This window comes from Paroedura picta, chromosome 5 (genome assembly GCF_049243985.1).
Source record: "Paroedura picta isolate Pp20150507F chromosome 5, Ppicta_v3.0, whole genome shotgun sequence".
Classification (NCBI taxonomy): Eukaryota; Metazoa; Chordata; class Lepidosauria; order Squamata; family Gekkonidae; genus Paroedura; species Paroedura picta.
In genome coordinates, this window is record NC_135373.1 from 129,837,599 (window position 1) to 129,850,052 (window position 12,454).

Genomic DNA, 12,454 nt, shown 5'->3' on the forward strand with positions numbered 1-12,454 from the left:
AGTGGGAAGTTGAGATTTGAGGGTAGAACCTGGGGAGAGAAGGGACCTAATTGGGATATAATGCCATAGAATTTGCCTATCAAAGCAGCCATGTTCTCCAGGGGAACTGATCACTGTAGTCCGGAGATCAGTTTTAACACCAGGAAATTTCCAGGTGGGTGCTGATAAAGCTGTTCTGACGGAGCAGTAATATCAGGGCTCTCTCAGCCTCACCTGCCCCACAGGGTGTCTGTTGTGGGGAGAACAGCAGCATATAGAGCAGTAGAGAAAAGCAGCATATAAGAACTAACTCTTCTTCTTCAGTAATACCAGGGCTCTATCACCCTCACCTCCCTCACAGGGTATCTGTTGTGGTGAGAGGAAGGGAAGGCAATTGTAAGCCGCTTTGAAACTCCTTCAGGCAGTGAAAGTGTGGTATAAAACCCAACTCTTCTTCCTCAGTTTGCCAAAAAAGTTTAACTTGGCAGCTTCTGCTTCCAGAAGGAGATCTGAGTCTAGACTTGGAATGAAACATTGTTTGGTTCTGCCCTCCTTGACTTACTTGCCAGTCCAGTGACAAATCAACTCCTGTACTAGGACAGCCTGTTAACCTGCCTGGCCCCCACCCAAGTATGCCAGCTCGTTTTGACAAAACACAAGTCGCCCATCACTTCAATGCTACCATTTTATTCCTGATGCCATTTTGTCATGGCAGACAGGGAATGTGCCACTGAATAAGTGTCATTGCAAAAATCAATGTTGTTTGGAAAGCCTAAGTTTGACCAGAGGCCCAAACTTGTTATTCAAGAGGGCAAATTTCACCCTGGTAATGGAACCGAGAGGATAGACGCACCGATGATGAAGCCAATCTTGCTTCTTATTCATTGGGCTGCATCGGCCACTTCAGTAGGTAGCCTGCCAGAAAGCAGGAAGGGGCCCACCAGCCAGGAGAGCGGGGCATTGTGGACAACGTAGTCAAGGACATCATCCATATTTCCCTGAACTTTCAGCACCTTCTCTTGGCTCTGGCTCAGGAGGGAGCTGGAAAGCTCTCGGAAAGAGCCAATTGTTGAGAACGAAGAACGGAGCTCACCAATACTTTGGTGGACTTGCTGCATTTTATCTTGCAGGCCGTGAGGGAACCCTTGGATGATGGATGCCAGTGTTTGGCAAGCAGCCTGCAGTTGTTGGCATATCTTGTGGAACATGGTCAGAGTCTGAGCTTCTACCTGCAAGAGACAGTTAAGCCCTTAAAAGCCCTGTTTAGTTTAGCGGGGAAAGAGCCCCCCATCCCTTTTGCAGGGGCTGCCATAAAAGCTATCTTCCAAAGCAGCCATTTCCTCCAGTGGAGCTGAATGTCAGCCATCTGGACCTCAGCGGTCGCAGCTGTCAGCACAATCTATTAATGAAGTTTGCTTGAGTCTTGGAGAAATGGAAAGCGTAGCTGATCCCAGGGCTTCTTACTATGGCCAGACACCCCTGCACCCCTAGTGGCTGCAGCCAGAACTGCAGCTTAAAAAATAAAAGGGAAAACATTCAGCTGGAAGTCGCAGAATGATACAGGTTCTGAGGCCCTCCTTCAAAAGCCTCCCTTAAGCTGTATCCCAGACAGACTCCCCCCCCCCCCATCCATCTCCTTGGTATGCCACTGTTACAACATCCTTTTCCTGTTCTCTATTTTATTATCACAACAACATCCCTGTGAAGTATGTTATACACAAGGGGCGGTCAAACTGTGGCTCTCCAGATGTCTATGGGCTACAATTCCCATGAGCCTTTGCCAGCAGCATAGTAGGGGCTCATGGGAATTGTAGTCGATAGACGTCTGGAGAACCACAGTTCAGCCTCCCCTTTTATAGACTGAAAGTGAGTGACTCATTCAAGGTGGGATTGCCAACTTCCAGGTGGTACCTGGAGATCTCCTAGAATTACCTCCGGACTACAAGGATGAGTTCATTGGCAGGAAATGGAGATTGGCATCTAAGACAATATGAGCAACAAAAAGTAGATCCTACCTCGGGGTGAGCTACATTCTTCGCTTCAGGATTCATCTTGCTCCACTCCAGACACAACAGGCGGAGCTTCTCTTGGTTCTCAAGCAATTTTTTGCCCACATCTTGTTTCACATGTTTAATCTGAAGGGAAAGAAGTAGCTAAAGGCTTTAAAAGAAAGCTCTTGTCTGGTCCCTATTGATTTGTGTGGTTCCCTACATCGTGGATAATCCAGTTACACTCAAAGCCTAAGAGACTGAGACCCACATGACGCGAAAGATTTAAGCCTTTTGAATGGATTATGAATGGATTATGGAATAGGCTGCCTAAGGAGGTGGTGATCTCCCCCTCACTGGCAGTCTTCAAGCAAAGGTTGGATACACACTTTTCTTGGATGCTTTAGGATGCTTTGGGCTGATCCTGTGTTGAGCAGGGGGTTGGACTAGATGGCCTGCATGGCCCCTTCCAACTCTATGATTCTATGATTCTATGATTCTATTAACTGTTTTGATCTTATTTTGTTGATTGTATGATATACACTGCCCTGAAGGCAGGATGTAAACTGAAATGATGATGATAGTGATGATGATCTTCTATACTCTGCTTTTCTCCCCCTATAGGGAACCAAAGCAACTTATATTGTTCTCTCCTCCATTTTTTTCCTCACAACAACCCTGCGAAGCCAGTTAGGCCGAGTTTGTGTGACTTGACCAAGGTTATCCAGCATGGCGGGATAGGAATTTGAACCCAGGTTGCCTAGATCCTAGGTTAGCTTCCAGCCATCTCCTACAAGGCCTAAGGATTCCTGAAGACTATTTAAAAGATGCTGTGACATCTTGAAAAGCTATTCAACAGGCCAACATTAAGACATTATCAGACCTAACCTGATATTGGCCAGGCTAGCCTGATCTTGTCAGGGCTCAGAAGTTCAGCAGGGCTGGCCTGGTTAATCCTTGGAGGGAGACCACCAAGGAATATTAGGGTTGTGATGCAGGGGCAGGTAATGGCAAACCACAGCTGCTTGTTTCCTGCCTTGAAAACCCTACAGCAGGGGTAGTCAACCTGCGGTCCTCCAGATGTTCATGGACTACAATTCCCATGAGCCCCCTGCCAGCAAACGCTGGCAGGGGCTCATGGGAATTGTAGTCCATGGACATCTGGAGGACCACTGGTTGACTACCCCTGCCCTACAGGACTACTACAAATCAGCATTGACTTGACATCAAAAAACAACAACAACAACAACATGATCTGTACAACTCTAATTTAACTTTATAATAATTAGTATTATTATAACTTTATTTTTATAACCCGCAGTTCCCTTATGGCTTTGGGCAGGTGACAACCCCTGCCCCCCCCCCCAATATTCAAAATCATAAGCATTTCATAAAATAGTTTATATAATTGAGGTTAAAATTACTTTCTTTAACCTCCCCCCCCAATATTCAAAATCATAAGCATTCCATAAAATAGTTTATATAATTGAGGTTAAAATTACTTTCTTTAAAAACCACCTCCTAAAAATGTTCCGGAAGGGGAGCTAATTTATATAGGGTGGCTTGGTATCTTGTGGGTGGCATTCTTGTGCAGGGAGGTCAGTATATCCTCGATGTTAGTTGGTTTCCTGACCTCAGCCGTAGGCCTGGTAGAAGAGCTCTGTCTTACAGGCCCTCCAGAACGGTTGAAGGTCCCAGGGGGCCCTGACCTCCCCAGGGAGAGCCTTCCACCAGGCTGGGACCAGGGATGAAAAGGTCCTGGTTGAGGCAGTTTTACCTCTTTGGGGCTGGGAATCCTGAATAAGTGCTTATAATGTTCCCCAAAATCCAACCATGATGTCGTCCCATCCCATTTAAAGCAAACATGGAAAGCAGAAGTTCTGAGTGATCGTCACTGGATTTCGTTTTGAGATCAATTCATACCAGGTCCAGAGCCTGCTGAAGCTGGGAGAGAGAGTTGTAGACGCTCTGCCTTGTTGCCTTCAACTTTCTTAGGGAGTGCTGACAGGCCCTGTGGCGGGGCTTGGCCGAAAGGGCACCCAGGCGCACCAGATACTCTTGTGGCTGCACAGGAACTACGTCACCCTCCTTCAGATTGGTTGCAAGCTCAGCTAAGGAATGGAGAACCGCAGTTCTGTGATGGATCAGAGGGCCGATACTACTCCCTCCCTGGCAACTGCTTGCAAACGCTCTCCTGTAGACACCTCCCTGACTTCTGCAAGGATTTCCCACCTGCCACCGGGACACATGCAACTGCCTTATACTGAATCAGTCCACTCAAACTGACAGCGGCTCTCCAGGGTTTCAGGCAGAAGTCTTTCACACCCCCTACAGTCAAATCTTTTACCTGGAGATGCCTGAGATTGAACCTGAGGCCTTCTACAGGATGCTCTACCACTAAGCCACAGCTTCTCTCTTTGGCAATCAAAACTGGCATGCATTACTGGTAGAATTCAAATTTGCAAAGAGGGACAAGGCACCAGTCTGCTTACAATAATAAAATAGTGCTTTTGTGATGAGAAATGTATTTAGTATAAAGAGAGAGAGAGAGAGTCCTAACTAACTGTCTAACTGTTGTTCTGCATTCATTCTGTTAGCCATTCATGAAGCACGTTGGCTCTTCCCATCAGCCACTTGTAGAAACAAACTTCTTCCTTCTTCTTTCCTCCTCCTCTTCTTCTCCATTTGCATTCACTCTAGGGCTGGGTATTTTATCAAAATGTGGTGTCCTGAGATACAATAACAACTGTAAGTTGTGGAGCTAGAAACATAGCCTGCTCAGGGAGATGCAGTAGGGCAGGACAGGAAACTGGAAGCAAAACGTGGAGATATGGCCTGGGCCTAAACCGACTTAAAGACGTCTAGCTGTTGCAGTAAAGCTGGAACTTAGTTGTATTCAGTTAATCGATACAACCCCAGTTGCAGTTCTCACTACCTTGAGGATAATTTTAAACTTGAGGTGGCAGCTAGAAGTGTTTCAAGCTAGTGTAGAAAGTTCTCAGAAATTCTGAATTTGTCCTGAGAGCTTCTTGCCAAACCCCTGAAGCAATTGCCATTTTGAAACTATTGGCTTGTGGATAAGGACACCACTGTTTGGTACCCTGTGACAATATTTTCTTGTCTAGCAGGGTGCGGAGATCGCTGACTGGCTCAATGGGGAGTTTGGACTGTGTATAACACTACCTCCACGATGCGACTAAATTTGGTCATGTCCTAACTGATATAGTTATGCTATCTGTTTCATCTTCTTATATTATATCCTTGGTTTTATTGCTGGTCTATGACTGTAAATCAATGAATTAAACAAAGCACTGTTTTGAGTCCACCCTTTAAGTTACCTACCCAGTTCTAGGGTTGTGATAGGGAGATACCGATCCACCAGCTTTTCAGATCTCTCATGCAACACCTTGGTACCTCCAGCTGCTTTCTGGCCCATTCTGGACTCCTCAGCAGTGTTTGGGATGTGGTTGACAATGAACTTGGTGGCTCCCACACTGGCCTGCGCTGCCTTCCTGGTCACACCCAGATGTCCAGACATGCTGTTGGCAAGGGCATCATTGGTACCTGCCATTATGGGCGACACTGGCTCCTTTGTGCCCAACCCGATCTACAAGGCAATATGATGTTCTTAATCTTCAAGCAAAGGTTGGATACACACTTTTCTTGGATGCTTTAGGATGCTTAGGGCTAATCCTGCGTTGAGCAGGGGGTTGGACTAGATGGCCTGCATGGCCCCTTCCAACTCTATGATTCTATGATTCTATAACTTTGATGCAAAACACAGTTACCAATTGGGAGGGGCTTGGCGTTCTCCAGGAATTGCAACTGCCCTCTAGATTACAGAGATCAATTCCACAGGGGAAAAATAATAGCACTAGAGAATGAACTCCATGGGATCACTTTCCCAGGAGATATGTCCCCTCCTCAAATTCCACTCTCCTGCTGAAAGCAGGAGTTTCATAAAAATAGCTGAGCAGTGGGAAGTTCCCTGCTGCTCAGCTGTTCATTTCAAATGCTTCACCCCTTGCTTTCTGTTCCCTGTGAAAAGCAGTGGGGAGCAGAAAGAAGGGGTTTAAACTTTCAATGGCTCAGAAATCAGGTCAGTTCATGAAACAACATCCCCATTCATATTTATTTGTTTATTATATTTATATACTGTCCTCCCCAGAGGAATGGGGATTGTGCCCATCGCTACTGATGAGGCTCAAGAGCTCCCGCACGCATGTCTAGTGACTCCTATTGCATTAGCTCTCTGCTCAAGTTACCTGTTCAGCTGTCAACTGAAGAAGCGGCAACCTTTCCTCCAGAGTTCTCAGCCTCCTAAAAGCACAGTTACTTCCTGCTGCAACTAAAGAAACAAATGTTAGTCTCTTATCATGATCTAATGACTGGGGAAGGCACTGGCAAACCACCCCGTATTGAGTCTGCCATGAAAACGCTGGAGGGCGTAACCCCAAGGGTCAGACATGACTCGGTGCTTGCACAGGGGATACCTTTACCTGTACCTTAAAGCAGGGGTGGCCAAACTGTGGCTCACCAGATGTCCATCGACCATTTTAAAATGAGAAACTGCAAATTTTTCAGACTCCGTATTATTACATTATTTCACCTCAGTCCTTTAGCCACCCTGTGAAACGGGGGGCTACCGAATCCTCGTTTGGGCTTCACTTGGAACTAACGTGTTGAACTGTTGCCTGAATTTTTAAAATACTACTTGTATTGTACACAAATTTACAGTATTATTTGGTTATAATTGTCTTGATAGCACTTTATAAAAGACTACTTTGCACTTTGGGAAGCATTATTGACTATAGTTTCAGTCAGAATTACACAGCCCCTTCTTTCCCCCTGGTATTTTTCACTTATTATGTGCCTCAGTTTTTGTTTGTTGTAGCCTCCAGTTGTTGGCTGGAAATCTCCTTTATTATAGAGCTCCAAGTGACAAGAGATCAATTCACATGGAGAAATGGCTGCTTTGAAACATGAATTCTACGGTATCATACCCTATTTAAGTCCCTCCCTTCCCCAAAGTCCTTTCTCGGGCTTCACCTACCAAATCCTGCCTTGAAAACCCTACAGCAGGCAACCCTATTCTACCACCAGGCTCACAGTACAATCTTTAAGATAATAAAAGCTCAGGACAAAAATAAGTCTTTTATACCAAGGGTAGTCAACCTGTGGTCCACTAGATGTCCATGGACTAAAATTCCCATGAGCCCCTGCCAGCATTTTCTGGCAGGGGCTCATGGGAATTGTAGTCCACGGACATCTGGAGGACCACAGGTTGACTACCCCTGCTTTATACCACAAATGCTATGGGCAAGGAGATGTTTTACAAGCATTTAAGGTATAAAGCAGGTATTAACACAGTTAATTCTTTTGGTGCTTCTTACAAAAATCGTATCATTTTCTAAGCAACGGTTGTACTGAAAGCAATACGAGTACATGGGCTAGTATAATGAGCTCAAACACCCCAAGTATGCTTCTATGTGCTTAGGACAGATTGGCAAGCATCAGTGACTTGTAGTACTACATCATAACACTGTTATCCTCACACAAGACTAATATGCCGCCTATTAAAGTTCAGCAATAGCTTCAGTATATGTTTGGTGCACATTCTATTCCACAGGCTAGAAAAGGCTGTTCACAACATCATTTTGGTTTTACTCACTTTGGGGTTCAGGTTTTGTCGGGATTGGCTGAGCCCCACCCTTATCTGCTGGGTCACAGAGGGGTTTCTTGTAGAAGTGGGTCTCCTTAGTTGAGCTGTGAGCAGTGGTTGCCATGTCATCGGCAGAGTTGAACAGGGGCACCTGGTGACTCTTCTTAGGATGCTCTCAGGTGGAGAAAGGTTTGGTTAAAGTCTGTTGGGCAGGTACCTAAAGATGACTGGCCAATGGTAGGGCAGCTTACCAAGTCAAGGGACTCCTTGCTTCACAATCTTCTCTGATATTAAAGGGACAGCTGGAGGAACCAGTTTGAATGTTGGCAAGGCAACCGTATTCCCCTTCTTGGAAAGAAATCACATCAAATAGGAACAGCAAGAATAAATTAGGGTGGCCAGCATTTTTTCTGGCAGGGCTCCTGGGCCTTTAAGAACAGCAAAGGAGGCTGCACCTAAATAGGAAGGTACAGTTTAAAAAAAAACAGGAAGAGACCCTCCTGACTGCCCCATCAACCAATGAAGTTTACCAGGTGGATCAATGAGAAAACGGCCTTTTTTGGTGGTAGGCCCATGATTTCGCAACTACCTCTCCAGGGAAGTGCAACCTGCCTCTTTGCTTTGGGTCCTTGAGAGGCAGTTGAAGCCAGTTTTATTTAGGACTAACTTATTTTCTTATTTATTGGCAGTCTTAATTGAAACTTTAAATGCAAGAGTTCTTAGAAGAAGGAGCTGGTTATTATACCCTGCTTTTTATACACTGCTTCTCACTACGCTAAGGAGCCTCAAAGTGGCTTTTACTATCCTTCCCTTTCCTTTCCCCACAACAGACTGACGACTCGAAAGTTCACGCCCTGAATAAATCTTTGTTGGTCTTAAAGGTGCTACTGGACTCTGATTTTATTGTGCTACTTCAGACCCACACGGCTATCCATTTGAATCTATCCACGGATTGGAGTGAGCCCAGGGGTGCCTTGCTGGTACCCGGTTGCAGCCAAACTAGGCTGAGGATTAAAAAACACAATGGAAGCCCACCAACTGAAAGGACACCAACAAACAGTTGTTCCCTCTTGTGTTGTTTCATTGCAGTAATTGGAAATAATGTAGAGCAGGGATAGTCAACCTGGGGTCCTCCAGATGTCCATGGACTACAATCCCCATGAGCCCCTGCCAGCATTTGCTGGCAGGGGCTCATGGGGATTGTAGTCCATGGACATCGGGAGGACCCCAGGTTGACTACCCCTGATGTAGAAAACTAGCAAATACGGCATGTCAAACATCAAGTGCTCTCAAAGGCCTTTAGAAAGACATGCGTGTGAAGCGTTCACATTGTAGGGAGAATTATTTCACTTGCTTAATACTGTCTTGAGGTCCCTCTAGTGTAGACACAGATAACTGCAGCTCCTAGGTTAGAAAATTCCTCACCATTTAAGGTGACGGATTGAAGGTTTGAATGAGAAACAAGAATGAGAAGTCTTTGGATTGCAGGTGAAGAGGCACATGTGTGCACAGTCTGTGGGTAGGTTCATGGATAGCAATAAATGCACAGTAACCGGGGTGCACCCGCTTGACATTGTGGTCAAGAATGGAGGCCTCTACGCTGGAGAGCAAGGTTTGATTCCCCACTCCTCCATTGGCAGCCAGCTGGGTGACCTTGGGCCAGTACTGTTCTCTCAAACTCTCCTCCCTCACAGGGTGTCTGTTGAGGGGAGGGGAGAGGAAAGGAAGGCGACTGTAAGCCACTCTGAGACTCCTTCGGGTAGAGAAAAGCGGCATATAAGAACCAACTCTTCTTCTTCAGTAATATCAGGGCTCTCTCAGCCTCCCCTTCCTCACAGGGTGTCTGTTGTGGGGAGAGGAAAGGGGAGGCGAATGTAAGCCACTTTGAGACTCCTTCAGGTAGAGAAAAGCGGCATATAAGAACCAACTCTTCTTCTTCTTCAGTAATATCAGGGCTCTCTCAGCCTCACCCACCTCACAGGGTGTCCGTTGTGGGGAGAGGAAAGGGGAGGCGACTGTAAGCCACTCTGAGACTCCTTCAGGTAGAGAAAAGCGGCATATAAGAACCAACTCTTCTTCTTCTTCAGTAATATCAGGGCTCTCTCAGCCTCACCCACCTCACAGGGTGTCCGTTGTGGGGAGAGGAAAGGGGAGGCGACTGTAAGCCACTCTGAGACTCCTTCGGGTAGAGAAAAGCGGCATATAAGAACCAACTCTTCTTCTTCTTCAGTAATATCAGGGCTCTCTCAGCCTCACCCACCTCACAGGGTGTCCGTTGTGGGGAGAGGAAAGGGGAGGCGACTGTAAGCCACTCTGAGACTCCTTCGGGTAGAGAAAAGCGGCATATAAGAACCAACTCTTCTTCTTCTTCAGTAATATCAGGGCTCTCTCAGCCTCACCCACCTCACAGGGTGTCCGTTGTGGGGAGAGGAAAGGGGAGGCGACTGTAAGCCACTCTGAGACTCCTTCGGGTAGAGAAAAGCGGCATAGAAGAACCAACTCTTCTTCTTCTTCAGTAATATCAGGGCTCTCTCAGCCTCACCCACCTCACAGGGTGTCCGTTGTGGGGAGAGGAAAGGGGAGGCGACTGTAAGCCACTCTGAGACTCCTTCGGGTAGAGAAAAGCGGCATATAAGAACCAACTCTTCTTCTTCTTCAGTAATATCAGGGCTCTCTCAGCCTCACCCACCTCACAGGGTGTCCGTTGTGGGGAGAGGAAAGGGGAGGCGACTGTAAGCCACTCTGAGACTCCTTCGGGTAGAGAAAAGCGGCATATAAGAACCAACTCTTCTTCTTCTTCAGTAATATCAGGGCTCTCTCAGCCTCACCCACCTCACAGGGTGTCCGTTGTGGGGAGAGGAAAGGGGAGGCGACTGTAAGCCACTCTGAGACTCCTTCGGGTAGAGAAAAGCGGCATAGAAGAACCAACTCTTCTTCTTCTTCAGTAATATCAGGGCTCTCAGCCCCACCTCCCTCACAGGGAGTCTGTTGTGGGGAAAGGAAGGGAAGGCGATTGGTAGTTGCTTTGAGACTCCTTCAGGCAGTGAGAAGTGGGGCATAAAACCCAACTCTTCTTCATTCTTCAACCTATGACTGTCTGTAAAGGCTTTTTATTGGCCAGGTACTCCGCAACAAAACAGAATGTCTGTTAAAGGTTATCTATAAATATCTTCCACATACCCTGAATCTGTGGAGGATTCCTCCCCAAAATGGGCAGTACTCCCTTCTGTGTGACACAGAAACTTTCCATTGCAGAGGGCAACCATCCCGAAAACTGAGGACAAAGAAAGTTGCTATGCGCACATTCATGTGGTACACTTGCACAGGGGTATGCTCACCTGGCCTTGGAGGAAAACAGAGTTCATGTTCAACAATGCAATTTCTCCTGATAGACCCAAAGTGGTTCGCCGTGTTGGTCTGAAGCTACAGAACAAAGTTTGACCTGGTCAGTGTGCCCCTTTCCTCCCCCACATGTCCCAAAGTTTTGACCAGGCATGGAAGGCTGCCGTGGGCTGCCTCTTTCCTGCCCCTTCCTCCCTTTCTTCCAAAGGCAAGGCTGGGTGGGCAAGTCCATATGGGGGCCTGCCTCTTTCCCACCTCCACCTCTCCCAAAGGCCAGGCTACTCTGGGAACACCACAGGGGATGGGCTGCCTTCTTCCCACCCACCCCACATCTCCCAAAGGCTGGGCTAGGCTGCGTAGGAAAGGTCATGGGGGAGGGGCTGCCTCTTTCCTACCCCTCATATCTCCCAACTGATAGGCTGGAGAGGTAAGGCTGTGTGGGGAGGGCTGTCTCCTTCCCATCCCCCCATCCTCAAGGGCCAGGCTGGGGGGGGGAGGCTGCTGGATTTCCCCAGCCCTTCTGAGGATATGGAGGTTGGGGGAGAGCAAAGAGCACTCCCATGGTCAGCTGCAGGGCCATGGGGAGATGTTGTGAGCCCAGGTCCTGTTAGGGAGGACTCCTCAGAGGAAAAGCTTTGCCTCAGCTGGATGAGAGCTTAGCTCAGCCAGATGTACAATGGACAGAGAGCTCTGACCAGGAGGGAATGGAGCTGCAGACAAACCAGGGCTTAGATACCAAAGTTGTTGCAGGAGCTCCTCATTGCTCTGTCCAGCCTCCAGCTGCAGCTCCCTGTCTTGTCAGCCTGAACCAATTAAGTAATGGCAGCTATGTGCTAGAAGAGAGCTCCAGTGTAAAAGGCACCACACCATGTTAGCAAGAGAGATGCTGACTGCAGAAAACTATGAGTCATCACAGAGTGAGGACTGAGAGCCTGGGAGGTCTGGGTTGTGGACACTGCTGATGCCCTTGGACTGCCTGAAGGAACCCTTGACTCAGTGGATTCAGTTAAGACATTCATTGTATTATCTGTCCTTTGGCATTCTGTTTTTGAAATACTGATTATCTCTGCCTACCTTGCAGCTTGTCTGTGCTTCCTTCCAACAGAGAGCTGAAACCTGAGACCATCACAGGAGGCAAAGGAAGCAGCTGGTTTCCCTCCCTTGCCTGGAGGAGATGGAGAAAGGCTGAGAATGGAGCAACTTACCAGCAGCAGGACCTTTCAGAGAGGTGAGCACCCACCCAGTAAGCAGCAGGAAGAGGACAGATAAGCCTCATGATTGGCTCTCATTGGCAGTGTTCTCTCTCTATTGGCTGCACACTCCCAGGGAGGGCAAATCAGGTAGAGATTGAGTTGTGTGTGCAATTCGAACTGACTGGCCCTCACTGAAAGAGTGCAATTTGCACTGCTTGTCCCTAATTGGCAGAGTGCAATTTGAACTGATTGGCCCTCATTGGCAGAGTGGTATCTCCCTACTGGCAGCA

General features: G+C 47.4%; 1 protein-coding gene across 2 annotated transcripts; it reads right to left on the reverse strand.

Moving 5' to 3' along the window:
- Positions 1 to 646: 646 nt before the first annotated feature.
- LOC143838791 (perilipin-3-like) lies at positions 647 to 10,983 on the reverse strand. Of its 2 annotated transcripts, XM_077340704.1 has the most exons (7): positions 10,968 to 10,983; positions 7,639 to 7,801; positions 6,233 to 6,315; positions 5,310 to 5,574; positions 3,891 to 4,078; positions 1,995 to 2,114; positions 647 to 1,208 (listed from the first exon to the last, which is right to left on the reverse strand). In XM_077340704.1, exons 2-7 carry the CDS (start codon positions 7,751 to 7,753, stop codon positions 861 to 863), a joined length of 1,119 nt encoding a protein of 372 aa, XP_077196819.1. In that variant the 5' UTR covers positions 7,754 to 7,801; positions 10,968 to 10,983; the 3' UTR covers positions 647 to 860. The 2 variants fall into 2 exon arrangements, with proteins under 2 accessions (XP_077196819.1, XP_077196818.1); XM_077340703.1 differs by lacking the exon at positions 10,968 to 10,983 and having other exon boundaries at positions 7,639 to 8,119.
- Between the last annotated feature and the right edge of the window lie 1,471 nt (positions 10,984 to 12,454).

Coding starts and splice junctions, on each gene's coding strand:
- LOC143838791 (XM_077340704.1), bottom strand. CDS start 7,753: ATGGCAACCACTGCTCACAGCTCAACTAAGGAGACCCACTTCTACAAG. Junction 6,316..7,638: donor GACAAAACCTGAACCCCAAA/GTGAGTAAAACC, acceptor TTGTTTCTTTAG/TTGCAGCAGGAAGTAACTGT. Junction 4,079..5,309: donor TATCACAACCCTAGAACTGG/GTAGGTAACTTA, acceptor TCCATTCCTTAG/CTGAGCTTGCAACCAATCTG.